The sequence below is a fragment of the Arachis duranensis genome, chromosome 8 (assembly GCF_000817695.3).
Source record: "Arachis duranensis cultivar V14167 chromosome 8, aradu.V14167.gnm2.J7QH, whole genome shotgun sequence".
In the NCBI taxonomy this organism is placed as follows: domain Eukaryota; kingdom Viridiplantae; phylum Streptophyta; class Magnoliopsida; order Fabales; family Fabaceae; genus Arachis; species Arachis duranensis.
In genome coordinates, this window is record NC_029779.3 from 26,649,846 (window position 1) to 26,676,822 (window position 26,977).

A 26,977-nucleotide genomic window follows, 5' to 3' on the forward strand; every position below is an offset into this window, starting at 1 on the left:
CCTAATCCTAATCCTAATTCTAGAGAGAAGTGAGAGCTTCTCTCTCTAGAAACTACTTCTAACTACTAAACTATGCTAATGGTAACTAGATATGGTAAAGTGTGTGAAGTATGTTCATTCCCCCTTCAATCCTTGGCTTAAATAGCATCAGAAATGTGTTAGATTGGGCCACAAGGCTTCTAAAATCGCTGGCCACATGTTGCATTAAGTGAACCAGATGGCAGCAACGGCGCGTGCGCGTACTATGCGCGTGCGCGCCACCATACTTGTAGCAACTATGGCAAATCTTATATCGTTTCGAAGCCCCGGATGTTAGCTTTCTAACCCAACTGGAACCTCATCATTTGGACCTCTGTAGCTCAAGTTATGGTCGTTTAAGTGCGAAGAGGTCGGCTTGACAGCTTTCCGGTTCTTTCATTTCTTCATGAGTTCTCCAACTTTTCATGCTTCTTTCTTCATTCCCTTGATCCAATCTTTGCCTCCTAAACCTTAAATCACTTAACAAACATATCAAGGCATCTAATGGAATCAAGGAGAATTAGATTTAGCTATTTTAAGTCCTAAAAAGCATGTTTTCACTCTTAAGCACAATTAAAGGAGAATATACAAAACCATGCTATTTCATTGAATAAATGTGTGTAAAAGGTTGTAAAGTCCCCTAAAATTAATACAAGATAAACCGTCAAATTGGGGTTTGTCAGTCAGGTATGATGGTCGGATCATCATATGGTGGCCAAAACCCCTCCGGAATTGGAGGTGTGAACCCCAGATGATAAACATCAAACACGGAGCTAAGGCGATACACCTCGTGTACGTAGGTGGACCAAGTCAGGCGTGCATATGCACAGCAAGCCAAGGCATGATGACATGGATAGTAAAGTGCCTGAAAATAGTCGCAATCACATGTCTGGTCGGTGAGGGATACTCTGTATATGCCCAGTGAAAAATTCTCTGTCGGAGTGATTTCTGTCATAGTAAACTCTGAGTTGTATACAAAGTCACTGTGAAACACCTTGAGGCCTTCAGATTTGCTTTGATTGCCTTAATCAGACACTGACTAAACTGCTGTCCGATTCCTAACTATGCCTCGGCCTTTCTGACTTTCTAGACGGATAGCTCGGCCAATCTCTCGTAAGTGGCCTTCACCAACGCACGGACTGGAAGGTTCCTCACACCCTTTAGTATCGATTTCACACACTTAGATATATTTGTAGTCATGTGCCCAAATATTCGACCTTCGTCCCGATGCTGAGTCCAATGTGCATAGTCAATCCGATTAGCCCAGTCGCACATAGCAGGATCTTCGGCATGAAGAATGTCAAGTCAATAGTGAAACTCGTCCTTGGTCTTGGCATAAGCAGCATTCACTAACCACCTCCGTGCATCTTTTTCCTTGAAACTCACCGCAAAATTTGTAGCCACATGTCAGATATAAAAAGCCATATATGCAGTAAGCAGAAGCCAGCCATCGTCAGAAGCTTCCAACGCAGGCTTTATCCCATTGTACCTATCCGATATGACAAGTATTCGCGGCTGAGGGGTCACATGCTATCATAGGTGAGATAGAAAGAATGACCACGACTCTGCATTCTCCCACTCCACAAGTGCAAATATAATAGGAATAATGTTCGAGTTGCCGTCCTGTGCAATCACAACCAACAGTGTACCGCCGTGTTTCCCATATAGGTAGGTACCGTCCACACTGACCAATGGCTTGCAATGTCAAAATGCCTCAATACACGGTAAAAAGTCCAGAAAAGCCTATGGAAATAAGCTGCAGAGTCATCTACCTGCCCACTAACCCGCACAGGACTCGTCTTTAACACCGCAACACTACCTTGCATCGTGATTTGAACACCCAATACCCATCATGATAAGTCATTGTATGACTCCTCCCAATCTCCGTAAATCTGGGCCACAACTTTCTTTTTAGCCATCCAAACCCTCTTGAAAGTCGGTCTGAACTCGAAGTGTGCCTCTGTGGCATTCTGCAGTACCTTGATCGAGACGGCAGCATCAGCTCTAATTATGGACAATATGAATGCCGATATGACTTGATAATCAAGCTTCCTGTGATAACTAGATATCAATGTGGCTAAAAAAGTGTGAGGACCATTGTATCATTTTACCTCCCAAATACCACTGCGCTGGCGGAGGCTAACCCGAATGAGCATGCGCACCCGCTGCCAAACTCCTTGCACTTGTCATAGTACTTGCGATTATCAGATTCCAATACCTTGTACTCAACCCCACGGCGAATGCTATAAGTCTTCACGCTTAACACGACTTCTTTTTTATCCTGAAACTGCTGACTAACTTGAAATTCAGATATAACTCCTATATTCTGTATCTCTCTAGCACCGAACCCAACAGGTACTCGCGGATCCCCTTGAGGTGCCATGGCATCCAAGTCCAAAGTTGAGAAGCGTGGGGGGAAATGATTAGTACCCAAACTAGATGCTCCCCCACCCACAGCTGGAGTCGGCCGTGGTGTGTCATTGTCACTATCATCCGCTATTGTGGCGAGCTCCACATCATCATCATCATGCAATGCATCCTCAACCCCATCGGGTACTCCAACCTCTCCAAAGACCAGGACCGTTGTAGGAGAACTGAGTGTCGCAAATGCTACCTCTCCCAACTGTCCAGTCTCACCAATTTCGACATCAAGTCACTGTGGTTTAGATTGAATGTAAAGGAAGGAGAAGCTACTAAACCTGCCTTAAGTGCAATGACCGGTGCAACCGACGAGGCACCAACAGGCATGACACTAGAGCAGGCTGGATGTCCTGAGGATTGAGGATTCTGATTCGAACCTCCAGAACTAGATATCACATCTACAAGCTCAGCCGACAATTCCGGAGTCCTCACCTCAGGAAACTAACGGCGACAATGGTACATAACTTGCAAGTCTTTCTCACTGCCAATAACAAATAAATCATACTTCACATCATCGCGTAACATGGATATGGGGATTCTATAGAATAAATTCTCCACTCGTTTGATGCCAAGCAGATCTAATTTTTGGAGTATAGTATCCTTAAACTCAACAAAACTCATTGAAGGTTTGAGAAAACACACTCAGCGGGTCCTTATCAGTAAACTTAATACCTGGTCGCATTTTTTTCTTAATGAGCCCTCTATAGTGGACAAGAGTTACAAAACTCTCATCACTAACCATTGTGAATCTCACTATGGTGAAAACTTCACGTTGAGCTCATATTTATAGACGTCACTATTGTATAAATCGAATTAAGTGCATTCGATTTACTCCCTTAGTGTAATAAATACTAAAATTGGCCACGTTTCATTATAAATCGAACTCAAATGATTTGATTTACATGCATATACAAATCAAATCTCATATATTTCGATTTAGTGTGTATTTAATTTGAAGCTATTAGTTTCAATTTATAGTCGATGTCCATTTGCATGCAATTCGAATCTAATAGATTCGATTTAGTACCAGCTTGCATAGATTCGATTTATATAAAAATGTAACTTGGAACATTCAGGTAGCTTTTTCGTTTTGGGGGATTTGAGTAATTTTCAAACAGACTTGTTTATTAAAGTAATTTATCCTAAAATTTAGTTATTATTGACTTGGTCCTAAATTTTTTAGAAAGTCAAAAAAATATATTTGATACAAATAAAAATTTTAGAATATAATTAAAATTAAATAAAATTTATGAACATTTTTAAAATTTTGACAAATTTTAGGAAAAAAAATAATTTATTCTAAATGAAGATTAGGTCCATGGTAGACGCGAGCGTATTCAAACATAACCCGGACATGTTCTCGTAAAATAAAGTGGATTGGATGATGAGCCATTAGGTCCACATTTTGCGAGTATAGTAAAGAGACTAAGACTGAGCTGTGGGTCAAAAAACGATACAAACCAAAACACAAAAAACGATAGCAGCACAGACACGGACACAGTACCGCCACTACACAGAGACGTGCACTCAGTCTTCGTGAGCTCTCAAAACCCTAACCGTCATTCCATTCTCCCCTTTTTCTCTATTTCGCGATCACTTCTCTCTGCTTCCATTCCCTCGTTTCAGCTCAATTTTACCCGATTTTCACCTGTAATTCAACGTTGACATGCTTAATTGAACTCCTTTCATCTTTGTTTTTGCTTCGTTTATTTGATTTTGTGTAGGATCGGTTGCTGCTGCTGCCAGTATGGCTTAACTTACGTGGCTTTTGCTTGCCGACTGTTGCTGAAGATTCCGTGAACAAATGGACTTGGTATCTAGTTGTAAGGTATATTAGGATAACGATTTTACGTGTTCATTGTTGTTTTTCGACGATACTTCTTGTTGAAGTCTCTTTTAGTGTAGCATTGTACTGTGGTAGTTTGCTTTTGCGTAGTGTTATTGTGGAATTGAAATTTGTAGTGGTAAAAAATGTTTTTAATGCAGATGGAGCAAACTTCGTTTTATTAAAGAACTGATTTGCATGGATGGTGAATTTGTTTTATTTGGCCCCTCTGCCAAGTTTAGTGTGTGGCTTGTTTTCATTGATTGGATTTTTTCGGTCTTTTGGTTACTTGGCTTACTTCTGACGAAAGAAAAGGGATGTCTGGTATAGGTTATAATTATTCTTCATTGCAATTGTTGTGAACCTGCACATTATAAATTGAAATGCTGTTCTACTTTTATGATTGAGTGACATCTCTTGTAGGAAAAATTGAATTCTTTTCGCATAAAAGAGCTCAAAGATGTGCTCACTCAATTGGGACTTTCAAAGCAGGGAAAGAAGCAGGTCAGATAAGAAAAAATATTACTGATTCTGGCATTGGCAATTATAAAAAATATAATTATTTAAATGTTTTATTTTCTGCAGGATCTCGTTGATAGGATATTGTCTATTCTCTCAGATGAACAGGGTAAGACCCTACTCTATCTTTATGATGCACACTCGCACACACGACCACATATGTCTCAACCTTTGTTTCTAATTCTACCTTGAAGTCTTTAATTTTTAAATTTTCATGATGTCCCTGTTTGGCTGGTGAGAAGCTTATATGCTGGAAGTTTTAGACTATATCTGCATAATATAGTAAATAGCTAAATTCTCGAGTGTAGATGTGTTGCGGAGATTTCGTGTTTTATTTGTCTAATGATACCTTCTTTCTGATGGTCAGTTGTAGCTTCTTCTTTGTCCTCTTCTTTTTCCCTTTTTTTTCTTCGGTTAAAGTTACAGGGTATCCTGCTAAACCGCCGTGAATTTTCTCTTTTGCTCAAAAAATATTCCTTCTTACTTTTATGAAATTGAGCTTTTTCTTAATTTCTTGTCACCCAGCCTTGTTCTAACGATATTTCTCTCTGTCGTAATGATATTCTCTTTTTTTATAAAAATAATCATTCATTTTCCTGTTAACTGAGATTTTTGTTCCCTTCCAGCTTCCAAAATGTGGGCTAAGAAGAATGTTATTGGGAAAGAACAGGTGGCAAAATTAGTGGATGATACCTTTAGGTAAGTGTTCATATAGATGCCTTTTCATATGCTTCAGATAAATGTAGTGTAGCAAAAGTTGTAGATCACAGTTCTGACATGATTTGGTGATTTGATTTTTAGGTCTGATTTTGGATAAGTCGACTGCTGTTCATGTTCCCAGCTTTATTATTTTTCTTTCTTGATGTTTTGTATTTCCTTTTTGAACAGAAAATTGCAGGTATCTGGGGCCATTGATTTAGCATCAAAGGGACAGGGTTCCTCCCCAGATGTCAGTAATGTTAAAATTAAAGGTGAAGTTGATGAGGTCTTTCAGGAAGACACAAAGATTCGGTGTCTTTGTGGTAGTTCGTTGGAAACTGATCCACTGATAAAGGTGTAATGTAATGTTCAAGATGTTTCTTTGTTCCTCCTAATGTGTAAACTTTATCCACTTTTACTTGCAATGGCATACAATTTCATTGACGCTCAGCCACATTATTTCGTCAATAGAATGTACTTTTCACAACTCTGCAATTACAACTTAGATATATATGGTCTTTTCTCTTATTTTATTGCAGTGTGAGGATACAAGATGCCATGTGTGGCAGCACATTAACTGTGTTATTATTCCAGAGAAACCTATGGAACCAATTCCACCCCTTCCTCAAAAATTTTACTGTGAACTCTGTCGACTCACTCGTGCAGATCCGTAAGATTTGTTTCCTTGATATTTTAGCTTATTTGGGATCTGAATTTGTTGTTTGAAAGTATTTTTCTTCGTAATTTAGTTCTGCGTATACATTTTTACTTTAAGAGCAATTGTGTTAGTATTTTCTAGTGCATGTGTTGGTTTACAATAGGAATCAATTTAACTGATAATAACAATGGAGATTACCCCCTCACTAGAATAGAAAAATGTAGAAAATAAATGATAAACTCCATTTCTCCAAATGCACTGAGCCACTCAAATATCTGTTTTCTGCTCTTTTCTCCATTGCAGGTTTTGGGTTTCAGTGGCCACCCCTATGTTTCCTGTGAAGTTGACTACAACCCATATTCCAACTGATGGGTGAGTGCCTTGTGTGGATGTGCTGAAGATAGACATAATTTGTCTGATTGTTCAAGTTTCTATTGAACAGAAATAAATTTCTTATTGCTTTATGCCGCCTAGAGATTGGGAAATATTATCTGTTTCGATCTTGAACACAAGTTCATGCATATATTTTTTCTTTCCAGTTTTAGTTGCTTTCTATTGATATTTTATATTTAAGATATTGTTCTGTTTGAAGGGATTGTAACAACTAACATTTATCTTATGTGCTATTATCATTGTTGTCTAACTCTCGAGTTAACTCGTAAACTCGTACGAGAGTTTAGATATGGAATCAAGTTGACTCGGGCATAGACTCTATCCTGAGTAAACTCGGCTAGACTGGGTCAAACTCGGACAAACTAGTGAGTCTAGGACTGAGTTAGCGAGTTTGTGTTTTTCTTCATTTTTGCTCCAAAAAAGCGTCATTTTGAAACCAAAAAAACACTTTTTTTCATTAGGGTTACGATAACACTCCCAAAGAATGAAAGAAAACTCACTCACAACTCACTCATCTGCGTCGTTTCTCTCAAGTCTCACTTTCTCCATGTTCTGCCGTAGTTGCCGTTCCTCGTCGAGCTGCCGTTGTTCGACTGCGTCTACTACCTCTGCTCTGATTTGCGCCATTGTCTTTGTGAATTTTATCTATGTTGCCCTCTGCTTTGTATTTCTTCACATCTCCACTATCCGCAACTCCATCGTGCTATCACCGTTCACTACAGTCCTATCTCTGCTCTGGTTTGCACCGTCGTGAAATCCATGACTATTTGTCGCCGTCGTTTCGTGCTGCCGCTGCACCCTCACCACCGCTGCCTGCTGCACCCTTGTCTTCGATCTGCTGTTGCTGGGACTTTGTCCCTTCTTTTCTTCTGTATCCTCCATTTTTTGTATGCCTTTTGCCCTTTATTTGAGCCTTTGCTTCTTGATTTAGTTTTTTTTTTTTGCTTTTTAAATTTTATTGCTTCTAATTTTAGCCTATTGCTTATCGTTTATGTTAGATGGCCAGATGGTTCATCCATTCATGGCTAATTAGTAATTAATTATTTTGATTAGAGTTAATTTGATTATTTGATATTGTTCAATGTTCAATTAAAGATTTAGTATTACAGATTTAGAATTTTTAAGTTTGTGTGTTTCTATGTTGTATTTGTATAAGAATAATTATAGAGGATTTGAATGTGTATTTTAAAGTATTTGTTGTAATGTATGCTATTATTTTAATTTATTATGTGCTTTAAGATTGATATTATTAATTTTGAAAGGTTAGAATTGAGTATATATATATATATCACGAGTTTACTTAGACTTGCGAGTTTGACAACCTTGGCTATTATAAATGATCATAATATTACTGCTGTTTCCTTTTTATGTTGTGTGCAATGGATAAGACTGTTTGAGCATTGAATTTGTTTGTCTGAGATGAAAATATACCCTTTGAAAAATTTCTGCTTGAAGTGCTTGACCCCACTTCGTGGGACAAAACTCGGTTATTGTTGGTGTTGCTTGAATGATTTGACCATATTTCCCTTTGAATTATTCAGAGCCAACCCAGTGCAGAGTGTGGATAGAACATTTCAACTTACAAGGGCAGACAAGGACTTGGTATCAAGACCAGAATTTGATGTTCAGGTTGGTTATTTTTTAGTTATAGTAAGTTAATGGGCAACCTTTTACCTAAGTTAGTTTGTTGATATAAGCCAAGTGTCATTTGTAGGCCTGGTGCATGCTGCTGAACGACAAAGTTTCATATAGGATGCAATGGCCACAATATACAGACCTGCAGGTCAATGGTATGATTTCTAGTCACAATCTTCTCTCTGTCGTCTGTTTTTTTGAATTGGTTCAGAAAGTTGATTTTGTTTTAGCTTTCATGCTACTCGTGTGATCAGAGGTACATAATTACTTAGTGCAACAGAAACATTGTTTGCAGAATTGGTGAATTTGATTGCATTTGTGTTTTGTTTTTATTGATTTGAGTATGGTACATGTAGGTGTTCCTGTTCGTGTGATTAACCGACCTGGTTCACAACTGCTCGGGGCTAACGGCCGTGACGATGGCCCAATTGTAAGTTTATTGTCAGTATGGTTGTAACTTCTCAGAATTTCCTGCAGTCATTTAATCTCTGTCTTGTATTTTACATGGAGATATTTTCCCCCTGGGTGCTAGGTTTAGTCCAAGGTTTTCTGAAGTGTTAATTTTACAAGTTTCATTGAATTTCCTTATTTCTTCTTTGTCAGATCACGCCATATACAAAAGACGGAATTAATAAGATTTCCTTAACAGGGTGTGATGCTCGCATTTTCTGTTTAGGGGTCCGTATTGTTAAAAGGCGTAGCTTGCAACAGGTAGATTGCATTATATGGTTGCTTATTTTCCTATTTCCTATTACCATATAATGGTATGATTCCTTACTGGAATTGAGATGGACTGATAGTTGATAGAACATTTCTTACGTAGTCTTAGCTTTCTGATCAATTATATCCTTTCTCCAAATGTTATCTGTATGTGCCTTTAAATTAAAGGATTTGAGTCTCCGTTTTCTAGATCCTAAACACAATTCCCAAGGAGTCTGATGGGGAGCGTTTTGAAGATGCTCTTGCACGTGTATGTTCTCGTGTTGGGGGTGGAAATGCAGATGATAATGCTGACAGTGACAGTGATTTGGAAGTGGTCTCAGATACTTTTACCATCAACCTTCGTTGTCCAGTAAGGCTTTCAAGTATTGGATAGTTTTTTATTAATCCTTGAAGTTTTGCTAGTCATTTTCACAAATCTTGACATTTTTTTTTATGCATGTGAACTTTATAGATGAGTGGTTCAAGAATGAGGGTTGCAGGAAGATTCAAACCTTGTGCTCACATGGGTTGCTTTGATCTTGAAATTTTTGTGGAAATGAATCAACGCTCAAGGAAGGTAAGATCCTCAAATTGGCCCATGATTTGTATGACAGCCTCCACATAGAAGTATATTATTTTATAGTATCTATGATGAAGCATTAATTGTTTCTGCAGTGGCAATGTCCCATATGTCTTAAAAACTATGCATTGGAGGATATCATTATTGACCCTTATTTTAATCGGATAACTTCTATGGTAGGTCTTTTACCCCCCTTAATCTTTATTTCTCTCTTCCTGAAGTTTATATGAGATGAACTTGTAATTATTTACATTGATTTGCTGGTACAGATGAGAAATTGTGGGGAAGATGTTACTGAAATTGAGGTGAAGCCTGATGGTTATTGGCGTGCCAAGGCTAAGAGTGAAAGTGAACACCGGGAGTTAGGGAATCTTGTTCAATGGCACTGTCCTGATGGATCCCTGGCTCTTTCTACCAATGGAGAAGTCAATGGAATGGAGGCTTTAAAGCTCAAACAGGAAGATGTTTCGGACACTCCAACTGGTCTAAGAATTGGCATGAAGAAGAATCATGATGGAGTTTGGGTATTCAGCAAACCTGAGGACACAAATACCTCATCTGGCAATGGATTGAACAAAGATTTTGGAAATCATGATCATGTGGTTATACCAATGAGCAGCAGTGACACTGTAAGTGGTCGGGAAGGTGATGATCCTAGTGTAAATCAGGGTGTCGGTGGGCATATTGATTATTCTCCTACCAATGGGATTGAGATGGATTCAGTGCCTCACAATAATGTTGATTCAGCTTATGGATATACTGTACCTAACCCTTCTGCTCTGGCAGCTGATGCAGAAGTTATTGTTCTCTCTGATTCAGAAGACGACAATGATATATTGGTATCTTCTACAATTGAGTATAAAAATAATGAAACTGGTGCCGCTGATACTGATATTTACTCAATGCCACAGCCTGGAATTATTGATTCATATACAGATCACAATCTTGGTGGAAATCCATGCTTAGGGCTCTTCAGTAACCCCAATGAAGATGATTTTGGGATGCCTTCTTCCATCTGGTCATTGCCTTCAGGAACTCAGGCTGGCTCAGGATTCCAGTTATTTAGTTCAGATGCAGATGTCTCGGATGCATTGGTCCACTTGCAAAATGGTGATTTAAATGGTTATACGTTAGCTTCAGATACTTCTGCTTTGGAATCCAATTCTTTGATACAGGATTCCTCTGCAGGTCGATCTGATGCTGATTTAAATGGTGGTTTGGTTGGTGGTTTGGTAGACAATCCTCTGGCATTTGCTGGAGAAGATCCCTCACTTAAGATTTTTCTTCCAACAACACCACTGGAATCATCTGTGCAGCATGAATCAAGAGAACAGGCAGATGTGTCAAATGGTGTCTGCACTGATGATTGGATCTCTCTTAGGCTTGGAGGTGGTGCTGGTGGAAGTAATGGTAATGGTTCTGTCCCCAGTGGGTTGAATTCCAGATCGCAGGCGACATCCAGAGGAGGTGCAACAGACACATTGACAGATACTGGTTTGTTGCTTTTGTTAAATCTTGTATATTTTTTTTTGTCACGGTTTCTCTTGCAAACTCTTTCATTATATAGCACTATGTCATTAGCTGAGGAAGGCATTTTGTTCAACTTGCCCTCTGGATCAGGAAGTATAGATACACACCCTGTGGTGGTTAGTATCCTGCCCATTTTCAAGTATGCAGTGTAAAAATATATATATTATTAGTAAAAAGAGAAATTCCTAGGAATTCTCTTTCATAAGACGGTTCTTTTGCCTCATCACTTTGTTCCTCTGCTTTTTTCATAGATGTAACTATGTGTCCTGCCCTAGTTCCTGTCTCCTGCTATGTTCCGTTATTTTGCTCCAAATCAATGAAAAATTACATGCACAATTGTTTTTCAACACTACATTATCGGGATTGTGTGCCTGTTCTAAGTTGGTCATTTTGAATGCAGTATAGATTTATGTTTTGGCCCGTTCTCCTTGACTCATTGTTCCTTCTCATGCCAGGTTCTTTGCTGCTTGGTATGAATGATGCTAGATCTGACAAAGCAAGTAGGCCAAGATCTGACAGCCCATTCTCATTTCCCCGCCAAAAACGTTCAGTAAGGCCCCACTTGTATCTTTCTATTGATTCAGATTCTGAGTAGAGACACTAGACATTGTGTATCTAATAATAAATTAAGATGAGGCCCTTCTAAACACCATATTTTGCATTTAGAAACTGAAGAAAGCTGAGCAGCGATATTGGTGCTCAGGAAATGGAAGTTGATGAGGGAATGTGAAGGAATCTACTTACTAGCTACAAATTTGCCCATCCAATGTTTTGCCTTCCGGGTGTATTTTTGGTAAAGATGTTGCTATAAAGATTCTCAATTCTTGACATTTGATATTCAAATTGTCCTTACAACACATGATGACAGGTCCGTCGCAGGCTATATAATTCGTGTTATCAGCTAGGCATGCTACATTGTCTGGATGGACGTAGTTCATTTTGATATGGTGGGGAGTTCTGCATTGAGAATATTTTATCTTCAATTTTGGCTCTGCTGAGAGCAAATTACCTGTAAATATATAGCCATCGGATTCTCTAGTAAAATATCAGAATTCAGAAGTAGGTTTATCTCAATCACCCCCAGCTATATGCCCAATTTTGTAATATATGATTTACCCGTTTGTAAAGGAAACTGGTAGATAAGTGATTAAGTGGTACTCTCTCCTCCTTGAAATTGATGGTCTCTGTTTGAAGAACATATTTCTTGAGTTGAATTGTTTGGCCGTCGAACAGTGTGCAAGTTAAAGTGGCATGGAACCAGAGCAGGGGAGGCAAGCATTGAAGTCCAAAAGTTCACTCACCAATCTGGCTTACTAGTTACTGCTATTCTGTTGCCTCCTCTCCGAAGAAAATGAACGAAGCAATGCCTCCATCTTGATTCTTGGGCCTAACTAAAAAAAGGTTCTTTCGTACTCATTGGATGGCTTTTAGCCTGAAGGCCAGAAATAAGAAACGAAACCAGGAAAAGTAAAATAGTTTTGTGAAAAATGAATATATCCTAAATCACCGGGATCACGGACAGTGGTTAATGGTACTAGGTTCTCGCTTGGTCAGGTCCTAGAATGTTGGTATTACGTTCGCACTTGGTCAGGTCCTAGATTGTTCTCCATATTGCGTTGTTATATTGGACTCGGAGCCTAAGATTATTATTCCACAGTATGTCAAGCTTAGTTAACGCCTCAGCGGTAAATAACGGCCTTATTACATAATTCAGTTCTCTAACGCATCTTGTAGTAATCAATCTTTGCATCAACAGATGAAAATTGCATTCAATTATATTGCAAATAAAGGAAAAGAAGAGGGCAAACACAAAAAGGCAACCCGACACTAGACTCTAACTACTGTTGGGGAAGAATCTGGCTGACCCACCGAGGAAGACTTAGAAGCCTCCATATTGACTGGTGCCTGTTCCAAACAGCTCTGTGTATCATCACTGATAATCCCAATTGTCATCTTCTCCACTTCCTCTTGCGTATATATATGAATCTTTGATACCACATTGCAGAACTCACTGCACAAGAAAGTTGTAAATGGAACACACGTTAAGTTGAGTAAGGTGGCATAAACAGCATTTTCCTTTATATACAGATGTTTAGTTAAGGAAGGGGAGTACTTACTGCCACGGGTCATCCCCGACAACCATGATGTCGTTTTCGTTGTCGGTGTACAGGATCCTCCATCCCTTATCAGGATCTCTTAGTAGGCCTTCCATGCCAAAGAGTCTCTCAAGTTCAGTGAAGAGATCAGTGTAGCTGCTCAATCTTGAGAGATCGATTGCTCTTCCAACTAAGCTGCCTTGCTTGTGAACCTTCATTCAGTGTATGTTATATTGGTTGGCCAAATTTGTCAAAGTAAGAGAAAAAGTTGGCATATCATAATATAACTCTGTTGCTACCTATCATCGCTCACCTTTGTGCAGCTCCTTTTAGCATTTTGGGTGGTAGTTTCTCCAGACAAGGCAACTCCAAATAGTTTACATCCATTTATCTTCCCCTTGAGATTCTCTTCATCCGGAACTGGCATCCTCATGCTGTTTCCCCCTAAAGAAGAAACCGCGGAAACATTCTCCGGCAGCTTCTGCTCATGCATGATTGAAGGGCCAGACCTTCCAATTTCATTTCTAATTATCCCTGCCTGAGTCAGAGGAGTGTTAAACGGCGCAATATCTCTTTGGAAACTCGACGGTTTAGAGCACAACATGCTGCTACCATGACCAGCTTTGTGAATATCACCATAAGGAAAATATGCAGTTTGAAGGACTTCTGATCCTAAAGAATCAAATTTTGGTCTGGTAGCTTGATGCAGGTTGAAAGTTGTGCAACTTGCACTACTTGGTTTATTACCCCAAGCACCGAGATTCATATCAACCTTCCCTGTCAGGGACCTTAGTGGACATATTTCTTGACCTTGCAAGACCCTCGGAAACCTATTATTAGGTTCCACAAAGCCTGCATAAGTAGGAGGGTGAACCCTCATAAGCTCAGCAGCAGTCATCTTTCTTGCTCCGGCCGATGCAAGATTCGGATGATTGGGAGAACTGATCTCAAAACCTGGCTGCTTAGTTACTGTGTCACGTCCAAAATATAGGGACATAAAACCTGTATTTTCTTGACCTTGCAAGACCTTGGGCGATCTTACAGACTCCTCCAAGTCCATAAACCCAGTGCCTCCTGCCGCCATCACGAAAATTAGGGGGGTGATTACTACTTGGCCATATATATAATATCATCATTTGTTTGATTAACAGTCATACCAGTGATGAGGTGACTGGATGATGCAGCCTGCAGACCTGTCCGCAGTTTCTTCAGCCTTGGGGAACACTGCATGCTCAATGGAGGGAGAGAAGCCGAAGGATCGATCTCCCATGGAGATACTCGATCCTGATGATTAGTCTCCATATCCTCATCCCATCTGACCTGTTGGATATCAAAGCAGTAAACTTAGAGAAAATGTTTCGGGGGAAAACATGGTGCATAGTTCAAGCAAAACTGAAAATGTACCATTAAGCACCTCCATTTTGATTTAGGCCATCTGTATGGATCCAAATCACTCATTCCAGTCACTATCCCACTAGTACACCTGCAAGGTAAGAAGATTGATTCATGTTCCTCACAGGATATAAATTTTCGTGAGAGATATGCATCTAAAATATTCATAGCTATTGCCACTGTTGACCTTCTTTCAGGTGATTCATCCATCTCAAATTTCATTTTGAATCTTGTGCCAATGGTCACCGGATTCTTGATGCTTTTGGCGTACTTTTGATAGGATACAACAAAATCTGCATGACTTGCCCTGCAATATAGCATGTTAAATGGCTGAACATTTAATCCCTAGACCGGATTTGCATATTGATAAGAACTAAGAACAGAAGAAAACATCTTTCTGATCTATTACCTTGGACTGTAGAAAACATGAAACATGCTTTTTGCTGATATAGCATTAGCCACAGAAGAAAGGAAATTGGGATAACAACTCTGGTTACCAACAATAGACTCAGGAAGACCATTTCTTGGTCGAACAGCTCTTCTGATTCCCAATCTCAATTCTCCATTTTCACCCCTACAAAATATATATAATTAACAGGCATTTGTACATTATTATCCTTCATTTTTCATGCTTTTAAAGTTTACTGACTCATAATAACTTCAAGATTCTACTGCACACGAAGTATGTTCTACATAGTAAATTTTGATTTCATTTTGCTAGTTTGGTACTTTAGAGCCACTATGACAAGAACATATTTTGACCAATCCAATAAATAGGACAATACTACCTACATCCAAATATTTTTATTTTGGCAGTTGATAATTACTTTCTGCTAAATATGGCAACATGACATTAAGAATTTCAAGAAAATTTGCTGTGTTTCCAATGCAGATTTGTGCCAATTAAGAAGTCCAAGATCAACATATACATACCTTAGGAAAAGCACAGCATCACCGGACACAAGATTCTTTTGGCTAACGAAAATACTCCATCCGGTAGTGAGTAGATGCCGCCTCGGCTGACCTGACAAAAACCACCACATCCACTTTCTGTATAATTTATCCCCAACATATGAAGCCAGCCACACACACTTCTTTATTTCTTTCTATTTTTTGAGAATACCTCTGTAAATATGGCGAAATTTCCACTCCACACCATGCAGGTCTTTTGCAATAAGCTCTTGAGAGGGTCTCTGCTGCTTATAATCCTGTAATCAAAAGAAAACACCATAAATTTAAAACTTAATACTAATTTTAATAGCTTATCAAACCCGAGTTCATATACCGATACCAATTTTTTTCGGACTGAAATCTAGAAAGATGAGTGCATATTTAAGAAGAGCATGATATTACACACCAAAGGAGGAAAACAATCTTCAGCAGCTCTACGAGGAACAGAGAAACCACCATGAGTGCTTGTATCAGAGGCTGTGAGTGTCTTGCAGAACATGTGAGGTGTTGTTTTTGTAGGTGTTCTTCCATTTCCTTCTTCATCAGCTCCCAATTCCTCAAGAAGCTCTTTCCCCATCCCTGCCAACTGAATTCACATACCAAATTGCAGCCTCATACAAAAAATCTGAATGAAGCTTAAAAATTCAAAAACAACATCTCAAAAAGCAAACAAACCTCAGCCTGGGGAAGCAAAGTGACCTGTGTGTAAACCTCATCATTCTCCTTATTGGCCTGTTGATAAAGAAATACACAGGAAAAAAAAATGAAAATTTAGTCCAAAACCAAATGAACAGAAAAGAGGGTATGCAGTTTTCATTGAATTGGGCACTCACAAGTAGTTGGACATTGACAACTCTACAGAAGATCTGTGGTTGAAGATCATGTGTTGGAATCTCCAATGGTGTGAAGGGAGAGAAAGATGCAGCTTGCTCTAAGTGCCCTTGTGGGAAGTAGACAACCACATTCCCCTTCTTTGGGAGAGAAGTAAGAGGGCCAGCACAAGCATGCCATAGCTCCAGATACGAAGAAGAAGACACAGCAGTGGACGATGATGATGATGATGATGATGGCACACAGCACACACAAGAAGCAGTTGCTTGTTCTTTGTGACAGCCACCATTGCAAGTTGCATTCTTTTCAACCTCAGTCACTGCATGGTTCAGATCAATTTCCATGAACACAAAAAAGTTTTTTTTTTTTTGGTGTTTTTCTCGGTGAGGCTTCAAAGTGAAAGTAAGTATGTAACTAAAGCAAGAAGAATATAAAAAGGAAAAAAAGAAGATAAAGAAGGGAAGTAATCAAGTGGATTTTAAAAAGGGGAAACCCAGAAAGAGGGAAGTGTAGTGAAAATGGGAATGGGAAATGAGGTCAAATCATGAAAAAAGAAAAGGGGGAATTCATGTTTTTGGAGGGGCACCACAAAACAGGGGAGGAGCAGAGGAATGGGACTGTAAACAGAACACAACAGAACAGAACAGAAACAGAGTGATAGAGAAAAAAGAAGAGGATTCAAATGATAACAAGGGATTTAAAGTATGATTGTCTAACCCCTCCTCCCCTCATTTGCAGGTAGTGAGAAGAGGGAGCAGCAGACATGGACAAATGCATAGGAAGCTCACAAACAACAAAAGCCAATGTGTGATGGATAGATAGTAATAGTATTAGTGCCTTTTGGACTTTGGAGAGAGAAACAAACACTGTGTGTTGGGTGGGGGGGACAGCCCTAGACAGTACAGAACCCACCCCCACTTTTTTCCTTTTCTTTCTTATTCATATTCACTCATTATTTCTCCTTCACTTATTATTATTGTTTCATATTTCATTTCACACAACCAAATCTAGCATTTCTTCAAACTTGCCTCATGAATCACAAAAGAGAAAAAAAAATGCAATCTGACAACTCAACCCACAACACAATTTATTAGGTATTGTACGTGGATATTAAGGTAATGAGTGACTTGTGACTTCTGATAACTAATTATCCAACCATAACCATGAAAGAAGAAAAGTCCTCCTTTTTTCCTTTTTTTTTCTTGCAAGCTACAGCCTACAAGGTACAAACCTTTCATTTAATAATAATAATGAATATTGAATGAAATTGAAATTGAAGTGTACGTCTATATACTATATAGTCATGTAAGCTAAACAAATTTATTAGATAAGTAATAGCATTACTATAAAAGTATGAGAGTAATTTAGAAGAAGGAAAAATGAAAGTGTTTTACATTATTACTATTACGTACTTTGATACTGGACATATACGTACATGTACGTGTACTGTAACGTCAAATGTGGGTGTTGTTTGGCAGCAACAATGGTGGGCGTCTTGTTTTAGTAGTTAGGATTCTTCATCTCAATCAGTTTGCTCAGACTTCAAAGTTCAAACACACACTTTCTCTCTCTTCTTTTACATATCTCACGTCTCATCAAACTTCAACTTTTCTTTTAATTTTTTCAAATTTTCATACTCATCATGTCTCCCACCGTGTACCTCACGCGCCTCCAACTTTCTTTTTCTTGTATGTGCCTTTTTTCTTTTCCCTCTTTGCCAAAAATATACCCTTCATCCTCATTTTGTGGAGCATATACCTAACTTGCTGGGTTAAACTTTGCTTCGAATTATAATGCCTTTGTGCCATAGTAGTGAACTAACATATATATCAAAAATATACACAGAAATTAAAACCAAGTTAGGTTGGTTTAGTAGTTAGCCTGTTAGTCCGTTTAAGTAAGCGTTGGAGTTTGAATTTCGCTTTGTACATGCAGTAACTCATTGGCTAGCGTCTTTAACTAAATCTCCGATGCGCGACGGATTAATTTTTAACTTATCGAATTAGGGATATTGAGAAAAACAAAAAAAAATACACAGAAATTGGTGTCTAAATAAGTTGAATATCTATACAATTGCATTTTTTAAATTAATACAAAAATGGTATTAAATATATGCTAAATAGATGTTTAAAAACTTTTGTATAGGATGTTTTCATCTTCAATTTTTTTTTTTTACATTGAGAATATTAAAATTTATAAAAATAAGATATATAGGTCATTTTGTCACACTTTTAAAAATTTATTTGTTCAAATAAAAATAATGAGTGTGACAAACGTAAGAATTTATATGTTTTATTCTTATCAAATTGAGTAACCTCAATGTAATAAAAATTTTTAAAAACTTATTTATATATATTCAATGGTATTTTATAAAAAGTGAATCACAAGGTGTAAATATGAATGATGACAATTGTTTATTGGGGTGAAAAGTAATTTTGTCGTCAACAATTTTTCGTAGGAGGCAAAAATGATAACTTTTTCTTAGGACAAAAAATTTCACACAACACAATTTTGATAAATAATTCTTACAAAAATACGTTAAAATCTTTAAATTTATTTAAAATATTTCTGCAATTGGCACCCATTAAAATATATGTTTGGTATTCCGGTCCAGTCCATCAAAGGTTTCGGGTCCAACTACGGACTACCGACCCGTTGGGTTACACAACCCAAATTCGGAGGTGACCTGCATGCCTCTTCGCGCCCCGCTGAAAAGTCCTGGACAGTTAGCAGAAGCTTTCAGGTAGATGGACCCAAGCAAGGGGCCCACCTGAGTTCAGAGTATAAAAAGGGAGGGACCTACTCCTCCCTAGAGGTACGTCACATTTTATACCCTAATTGGCCGCCTCTTCGTACGGATACTAACTTTAGTATTGGAATGTTCTTACAGGTGGCTTGACCTACTGACACACCGACGATTCGAATGATCATTTCACCCTCAGCTCACACTCAAGTCCACATCCCACCTCACCCGGTTGCACCTACCTCCACCTCACCCGATCCACCATTCTTCCGAGCAACCGAACATAGCCAAAAGTGGCATTACACTATATTTATACCACAGGATCTTTAAATGCTGCAACTTCCATATTTTGCCCCACATAAAGTAAGACAAGTAACTTAACTACTGCAAGCTTACTCTTTAGTAAAAGAGAAGATCAAAACAAAGCCAATCAAAACAAAAATAGCCAATTTGTTTGACTACAAGGTTGCTTCACAAGTGTTAAATAATTATGAAAAGTTTTGAGTAAATTGAAGGTTTTGATCTTCGAGTTACTAAGTTTAATTAATTCAACAGTTTGGTTAAACGTCAAAATATATCTATATGGAGTTGTAAAATTCAAGGGTAGTAATAATTATTATCAAAAGTTCATGCATGAGCGCATGGAAAATTTTGGCCAATGAATAAGGCAAGTGGCTATCATTTTTTTCTTTTTAATTAATTTATCCTTATCCAACACTCCCTACACAACTTCAACTCTTCCCCGACAAAGAGATAAGAACTGTTATGCATAAAACATGAATTAAGAAAACACTTTTGAACTTTGAAGTGCTTCTTTTTGGAGAAACTAATAAGGGCCTCTTCTCTTCTTGAGAGAGGTCTCATTCATTTCCATAATACATAATCAAAGCACTATTTTTTTTTTTTGGTGACTATAATCAAAGCACTATTTATTATGACCTAAATAATCCTTTAATGTCTTTTTATAAAGTAATACTATTTTTGGCATGCACGAGCCATTTTGCCTTTTTGGTTTTTTTGTTTTTCAGAAACATTCATTTATAAAAGGTGTTGAGGCAATCAATCATAAGTCGTAATCAGTCTTTTTTTTTCCAATATCAATTCATGAAGGGAAAATCGATTGTAAAACTAGATCATCATATTCATGTGTATATAACTATATATAATAGTATAGATGCATTGCATAGATTTGTGTTTATAATTAAATCATCATCATCATGGTTATTCGTTCCTAGATCACAATGATATAATTAATTTGCAAGTAAATAGATTAAATGTTTATAGTGAATAATTAAGTTGGTTAGGAAAGATGCCAATTAGAGAATATGATATAGATATACATACATATTCCACATGGCTACAAATAGATAGTAGACACTTAGAAATAGACATGACTTAAAGATTTGTCTGTCCTCGTGCAAAAGTCATAAAAGTTGGATTAGTCCACATCAAAAGTGGGGTTAAATTGACTCTAAATTGGAGTTGGATTCATTTCTTTAATTTCTTTCTTCTTCTACTTTTCTCTTTTGCTTTGCCAATATTAAATGCAAAGAGAAAACAAAAAGATTAATTCTGTTTTGCTCTACTATATATATGTGTCACCGACAACAATATGTATTTTTATACCTGCTCTTATGTTAAATCAAATTTGACATTTTTTGTTTAACAACAAATTAATTTTTTTGTCACTTTTAATTAAATTTTTAATATAGATATTAAATAAATAAGTCTTTAACCAATTTTATTATAAGATAATTTATGTTCTGAAAGTATTATATAAGACAAATAAATAAATTTTTTTAAAACGACAGAATTAATTTTTGAGTATTTTTACATAATAAAAATTTGTTATAGACTAAAATATCAGATATGAAATTTTTTTAAAACCAATTTTTACGATAAATTAAATACTATTTCCTTAAAAAATTATGGAACTACCGATAATTACAAATATAATTATGAGTCACCCCAATTAACTATCATTGGTGCATGTTCACATATATTTACTAAGTTATATAAAAATAAAATAAAGCATTTTGGGTTCCCCCTATAATGTTAAGAAATAAATGATTTGAGGGTGTATAAAAATCCAAAAGGAATTTAAAGCAGCAGCACGAGATGGTATATAAAAGGACTCTAATTAGTTATGATACATGTCCTTGGCATCAAAAGCTTAATAACTATTTAACACTGAACACACTGTGATATTACTGTTTTTTGTTTTTATTTCCCCTGTTTCCTGAATCAATATGCTGACAATAACAGTCTTCTTCAATAGATTCCAACCTTTTTAACCGCATGCGCCATTTCAATTATTTTTCAATTCCAACTTGAAACAATTTTTGATTACCGCATGATCGTAACTTTAAGTATTATCTAACTTTTCTCCAAAATAATAATAAAACAAAAACAAAGACTTTCTCGTGATTATTTATTTTTAGTTAACGCGCATTTCTACGTTAAATCAATTATTGCGATACAATTGATTATTTTGAAAATACCTGTCCATCCATGCAATTTTTCATGCTTTGACAATGTATATTAAGGTAGTTTTATATGAATATTTAATTAAGTAATATTATACTAATAAAAATAATAATTTTTATGAATAGTTATTTAAAAGAACAAATGTGATTGTACGATAATATAGAACGTTTTATGATATACATTCTTAATAATATATATGAAGAAGATTTATTAAAAAATGGATTCCTCTCTTAGTTTTTTTAATATTTGAGAAAATGACGTGTGATCTCTTACCATTAATTTTATAAGTGAGACCAAAAATAAATAAGAGAGTGAATAATAAAAGGTAAAAAATCACAATTAATACGATTCATTTTTTTTACTGGACTCTCTCACAATTTACTATGGTGAATAATTTTTTTTTAAATTATTTTTTTCACGAAAATTAAGGATGTTTGTTTGTTTTGATTCGATTCCATAGGTGTTGGTAACGCACGTGGGTGGTAGGCAGTAAAATTCCCTAAGGCTATCCATAGTAGTGTTGTGTGTTCCCCCGTGGTTTTCTCTCGAAACTCTTTGTATTATTGAAAGCTACTACAGTCTACATGTAACGTTGTGGCACAGACACAGACATGCATTTCCATTATCACTTTATTAAAGCTCTCTATCTCACACCCATGCTTGTCTTTTTTGTGTCTTTCTCTCTATCAAATAAATTCATTTTTTCCTTCTTTTGTCAAGAACCTTGATGAAAATAGCTAAACTTGCAATTAGTGTTTTCTTTTATTATAAAAGATGAAATGTGTGGTGAATGGACACTAATAACTAGTAATTAATAGTGAGCACCCACACATGCTGCTGGCTCCAATATTTGTGCGACACACACAAAATCATCATCCTTACTTTTCTCTATTTTTTTCTTTTCTTTGCTTTAATCAATGTGTCTTTGTCCGGTGGATTGGTTTTTGTCTTTGGTTGGCAATAAACACCTTCCCACTGTTCCCTTCTTAGTCTTATTAATCGCCCGCATTCATCGTACCCTCCATCATATGTCCATGTCTCCCTTCCAATCTTACGTTCTTGCCATTGGTCCCTCTTTTCTTCTATCACATACACTACTATCTAATTTCATTTTTGTTTATTATTATAATTATTGTTCATCAATTTTCGTATATTCACGACTATCTATATATATGTGATTGAAACTTAAAGAGCATGAATAGTTTTTTATATATAAATAATCTAAAGTTTGTTTAGAATAATTAGAGAGGAGAATAGCTTAGATGAGCCGCACTAATGGTTGGTTGAGGGCATGCATAGTAGAATATTAATTAACATGAATTCTCATAATTAAGTGTGTACAACTTTAAGTAACATAATTGGGTGGCTAATAATATAATTGTATAATTAGATAGATAAAACGAACTTTAATTTGCATAGGCAAAGAGTGGTGGATGGGTGTTTAGTGTGTAACAAGGATTGTATGCCTTGTAAAGGTGTTTCATGCTTTTGCTTAGTTCCAAAAAACAAATAGGTATGGTGGTGGGTCCAACATAGGAGACAAAGGGTATCCCCATCATTACACACATACAAATTAAATTGGGGTATCACAACCATAAACGGGTATGCTTTCTTTCTTTCTTTCTTTCTTTCTCTCTTTTTTATTTATTTTTTTTTTTAAATTTTATCAAAGGTGAGTAGTGAGCATGGACGAAACATCAAGAAAGAAATTAAAAGAGGTGGTGCCTATACGGGTCATTATCTATCTTTTGGATATTATACTAATTAATTTCAGCAAGCATAATTATTTAACTCCATTAGGGTTTAGATATGCCTCAAGCGCTTTCATTGCCACTCAAATCGTGATAAGGTTATCCTAATCATTAATAATGAAAAATAAAGTTTATCTTAATCGATCGAAATTCAAATTGGACCTACTATATAATTTCATTCTGCTTTGAGGTGTTAGAAAAGATCCATAAAGTAATCCTTAATTACATATTGGGTTGATTGCGTTGCTAACTAATAAAATCTGACGTGTATCCTATAAATTCGGGAATAGGATCAAAATTAAAACTGATCAAATAATTCGGAGATTATCCTGCAGAAGAGCTCAATTACGCAACTCAATTACAATTTTAAATTAGTCAAACATCATCTACAGTCCGTTACCAATACTAACGACACTCACAATATTACTAAAAGATCGGAATAAACAAAAGGAAGTTAACACTCCACTCATCTATATAAACAAGCTAACTAGCTCGGAGAAAGTCAGGTTACACATCACACTTAATTTCTTCTTTACATTACTTTCTTAACATCCTATTCTAACTTGAGTGTCGGAATGCTTTTTGCAGGTGCTCCCGCCGCCGTATTTCGCATTGTCGAGGTGTTTCATCCTTCTCCTAGGACGACGTATTGCTCTCCATCAAAGTTGAACAGTTAGTGGAGGGAGTCCGGGAGTCCTCATGCCTCGGCTGTACATAAACGGGCATTTGGCGCCCACCGTGGGGACTTAACTTATCTAACCCCACTATTTTCTTTCTCCGGCTCTTTACTCCTTTTTTTGCAAGATTCTCGATCCTCAGGTATGGCCGATAATGGGAACCCACAGTTCACGCAGGCAGAGTTCCTAGCTCAGATTGCTGAGTTTCATGCGAAAATTTAGAGGATAGCCGAGCTGTCTTCCGCCAATAACGCCGGAAAATATGAGGAAGGAAACTCCAAAATCTCGACTCAGGGCAATGCAGACCCCCTGAGTATCAACCCGCCAAAGGAAAAGCTGACCTTAGACAACCCTTTTTCCGAAGAGATCAGCATGTTTCAGATGCCGAAAAACTTCGTGTTGCCTACCACTCTTGAGCCATACAAGGGGATCGGTGATCCCCGCGCCCATGTTAAGAAATTCTAATCTATGATTTTTTTAACGGCGCTAATAATGAACATGTACTTTGTCGAACTTTTCTTACTTATCTTGATGGTGCTGCATTGCTCTGGTTTTTTAAGTTGTCTGCAGGTTCAATTTCTTCACTTGAGGAGCTGGCGAGATCTTTCATCGACTACTTTGCCGCATCAAGAATATATGTACACGGATCAGATTACCTAGGCACAATCAGATAAGGACAACACGAAAGCCTAAAGGACTACATGACTCAGATCGCTGAAGCGACCATGGAGATTCCAAACATAGACCCGGCAGTCCACTTACACGCCCTTAAAGTCGGCCTCAAGCCTGGTAAGTTCCGAGAGACAATTGCGATAACCAAACCAAAGACGTTGGAGGAGTTCCGAGAAAGGACTGCAGGTCAAATGGAGGTCAAAGAACTCCGTGAAGCTCAGAAAACGGACAGACAACCGCCCAGAAAAGAAGAAGATAAGGCCTTCAGATTGCCAAGCAATAAGGAATCAAAGAAGCCTTTCAAGCTCACACTGAAATTCGACACTTACACCAGATTCAATACAAAGAGAGAAAAAATAATCAAAGAGATTCTCAATGCCAAAATAATAAATCCTCCTGCACGAGCACGGAGTTACCAATATCAGCGATTTGTAGACAAAAGCAAAAATGTGCTTTCCACCAGAAGTATGGACACACAACGGATGAATGCATAATTGCGAAGAACTTATTGGAGAGATTAGCCCGACAAGGTCTCCTAGACAAGTATGTCAAAGGAAGAAGAAATAGTGAAAGCACTCGAAACCGAGGAGAGCGTTAACGAACCTCGGAAGAAAAGGATGACCGTAGATGGTCCAACCCCAACCCACCAAAAGGGGTCATAAACTGCATATCCGGAGGATTCGCAAGGGGAGGTGAGACAAATACGGCACGAAAATGAAGTTACCGAGCAATGCTGGCAATTGAAGGAATAGTGCCCCAAGGAAAGGTGGATACAGCGGAGCCCAAAATAACCTTCAGTCAGGCCAACCTATCTTTTCCAGGGCCAAACCTGGATGACCCAGTGATAATTGCCATCCAAACAGGTGAATTGTTAGTAAGAAAGGTCCTCTTGGACCCAGGAAGTAGCGCCGATGTCCTATTTTACTCTACTTTTCAGAAAATAAAATTATCTGAAAAAGTCATGTAACCTTCATCCGGAGAACTCGTTGGGTTCTCGGGAGAGAGGGTCCAAATAAAAGGCTAAATATGGTTAAAAACGACAAGGGGGGACACCCCATTATCACAAACCATTGATGTCTAGTACCTTATAGTCGACTATCCTAGTCCTTACAATATTATTCTCAGAAGACCTGCTCTGAACACATTCAGAGCAGTGGTATCTACCTTACATCTATGTTTTAAGTTTCAGGTACAGGATGGCAGGATATCAACAATCTACTCAGATCGCCAACAAGTTCGGCAATGTTACAATGCAAACCTAAAAGGGGCCAACACAAGGAGAAAACTTCAACAAGAAGTAAAGGCTGTCCACAACACAAATGAAGTACTGTCCCTAGCAGAACTCGATCTTCGGGAGGACTCCCAGGAAAGACCTTAGCCAGCAGACAAACTCTAAAAGGTCCCTCTGACCTCAAAACCAGAACAATTTACTTATATTGATCGAGCTCTTGAAAAGCAGGAGCAACTAAAACTAATAAAGGTACTATAAGACAACACCGATTTGTTCACCTGGAACCCAGTAGACATGCTAGGAATATACCCAAGCATCATTTGCCACAAACTCGACATCGACAGAATGATCCGACCCGTGGCTCAGAAAAAAAGAAACCTCGGGGCCGAAAAGGCGAAGGCAGCCTTGGAAGAGACTAAGAAGCTCCTCAATGCTGACTTCATCAAAGAGATCCGCTTCACCACGTGGCTCTCAAATGTAGTAATGGTAAGAAAGAACTCAGGTAAATGGTGCATGTGCGTCGATTTTACAAATCTTAACAAAGCGTGTTCGAAAGATGCTTACCCATTGCCTTGTATTGACAAACTAGTAGATAATGCTTCCAGGTTTAAAAGCTTAAGCTTCATGGATGCATACTCTGGTTACAGCCAGATTCTTATGCATCCAGAAGATCAAAGCAAAACAACTTTCATAACAGAACATGGGAATTTTTGTTATAAGATAATGTCATTTGACCTAAAGAATGCAGGTGTAACATATCAAAAACTAATGGACAAAGTATTCCACCGGTAAATAAGTCGGAATATGAAAATCTATGTAGATGACATGGTGGCCAATAGGGGTGTTCAAAACCGAACCAGACCGAACAAAACCGGTCAACCGAACCGAAAAAACCGAGAACCGAATAAACCGAAAACCAAAAAAACCGAAAAAATTATATTTTGCTGTTTTTATGCGGTTCGGTTCGGTTTTCGGTTTTGATACTAAAAACCTTAACCGAACCGAACCGAACTGGTCAACTAAAAACCATAAAAAACCATTCGCCCCCCACCCCCAAACGGCCCAAGCCCAACCCATCAGATAACCCTAAACCACTAACTCACTAACTCCTATTCTCCTACCCTAGCGCAGCCAAGAAACCTCATTACCCCAACCCTTCCCAGCCC

General features: G+C 37.7%; 2 protein-coding genes across 3 annotated transcripts; one reads left to right on the forward strand and one right to left on the reverse strand.

Moving 5' to 3' along the window:
* The first annotated feature begins 3,854 nt into the window (after positions 1 to 3,854).
* LOC107461706 (E3 SUMO-protein ligase SIZ1) lies at positions 3,855 to 12,154 on the forward strand. The gene is made up of 19 exons (XM_016080247.3): positions 3,855 to 3,975; positions 4,164 to 4,267; positions 4,688 to 4,768; positions 4,850 to 4,892; positions 5,410 to 5,482; positions 5,672 to 5,837; positions 6,022 to 6,152; positions 6,444 to 6,512; positions 8,075 to 8,162; positions 8,248 to 8,323; positions 8,525 to 8,598; positions 8,772 to 8,879; positions 9,079 to 9,240; positions 9,343 to 9,447; positions 9,546 to 9,626; positions 9,720 to 10,944; positions 11,436 to 11,530; positions 11,647 to 11,773; positions 11,849 to 12,154. Exons 2-18 carry the CDS (start codon positions 4,244 to 4,246, stop codon positions 11,695 to 11,697), a joined length of 2,652 nt encoding a protein of 883 aa, XP_015935733.1. The 5' UTR covers positions 3,855 to 3,975; positions 4,164 to 4,243; the 3' UTR covers positions 11,698 to 11,773; positions 11,849 to 12,154.
* Positions 12,155 to 12,623: 469 nt separating this feature from the next.
* LOC107461707 (auxin response factor 4) lies at positions 12,624 to 17,192 on the reverse strand. 2 transcript variants are annotated; one of them, XM_016080250.3, is made up of 12 exons: positions 16,253 to 17,188; positions 16,095 to 16,151; positions 15,826 to 16,005; positions 15,592 to 15,676; positions 15,402 to 15,492; positions 14,878 to 15,042; positions 14,656 to 14,775; positions 14,481 to 14,559; positions 14,234 to 14,396; positions 13,390 to 14,150; positions 13,098 to 13,288; positions 12,624 to 12,991 (listed from the first exon to the last, which is right to left on the reverse strand). In XM_016080250.3, exons 1-12 carry the CDS (start codon positions 16,592 to 16,594, stop codon positions 12,808 to 12,810), a joined length of 2,418 nt encoding a protein of 805 aa, XP_015935736.1. In that variant the 5' UTR covers positions 16,595 to 17,188; the 3' UTR covers positions 12,624 to 12,807. The 2 variants fall into 2 exon arrangements, with proteins under 2 accessions (XP_015935736.1, XP_020984833.1); XM_021129174.2 differs by having other exon boundaries at positions 14,481 to 14,775; positions 16,253 to 17,192.
* Between the last annotated feature and the right edge of the window lie 9,785 nt (positions 17,193 to 26,977).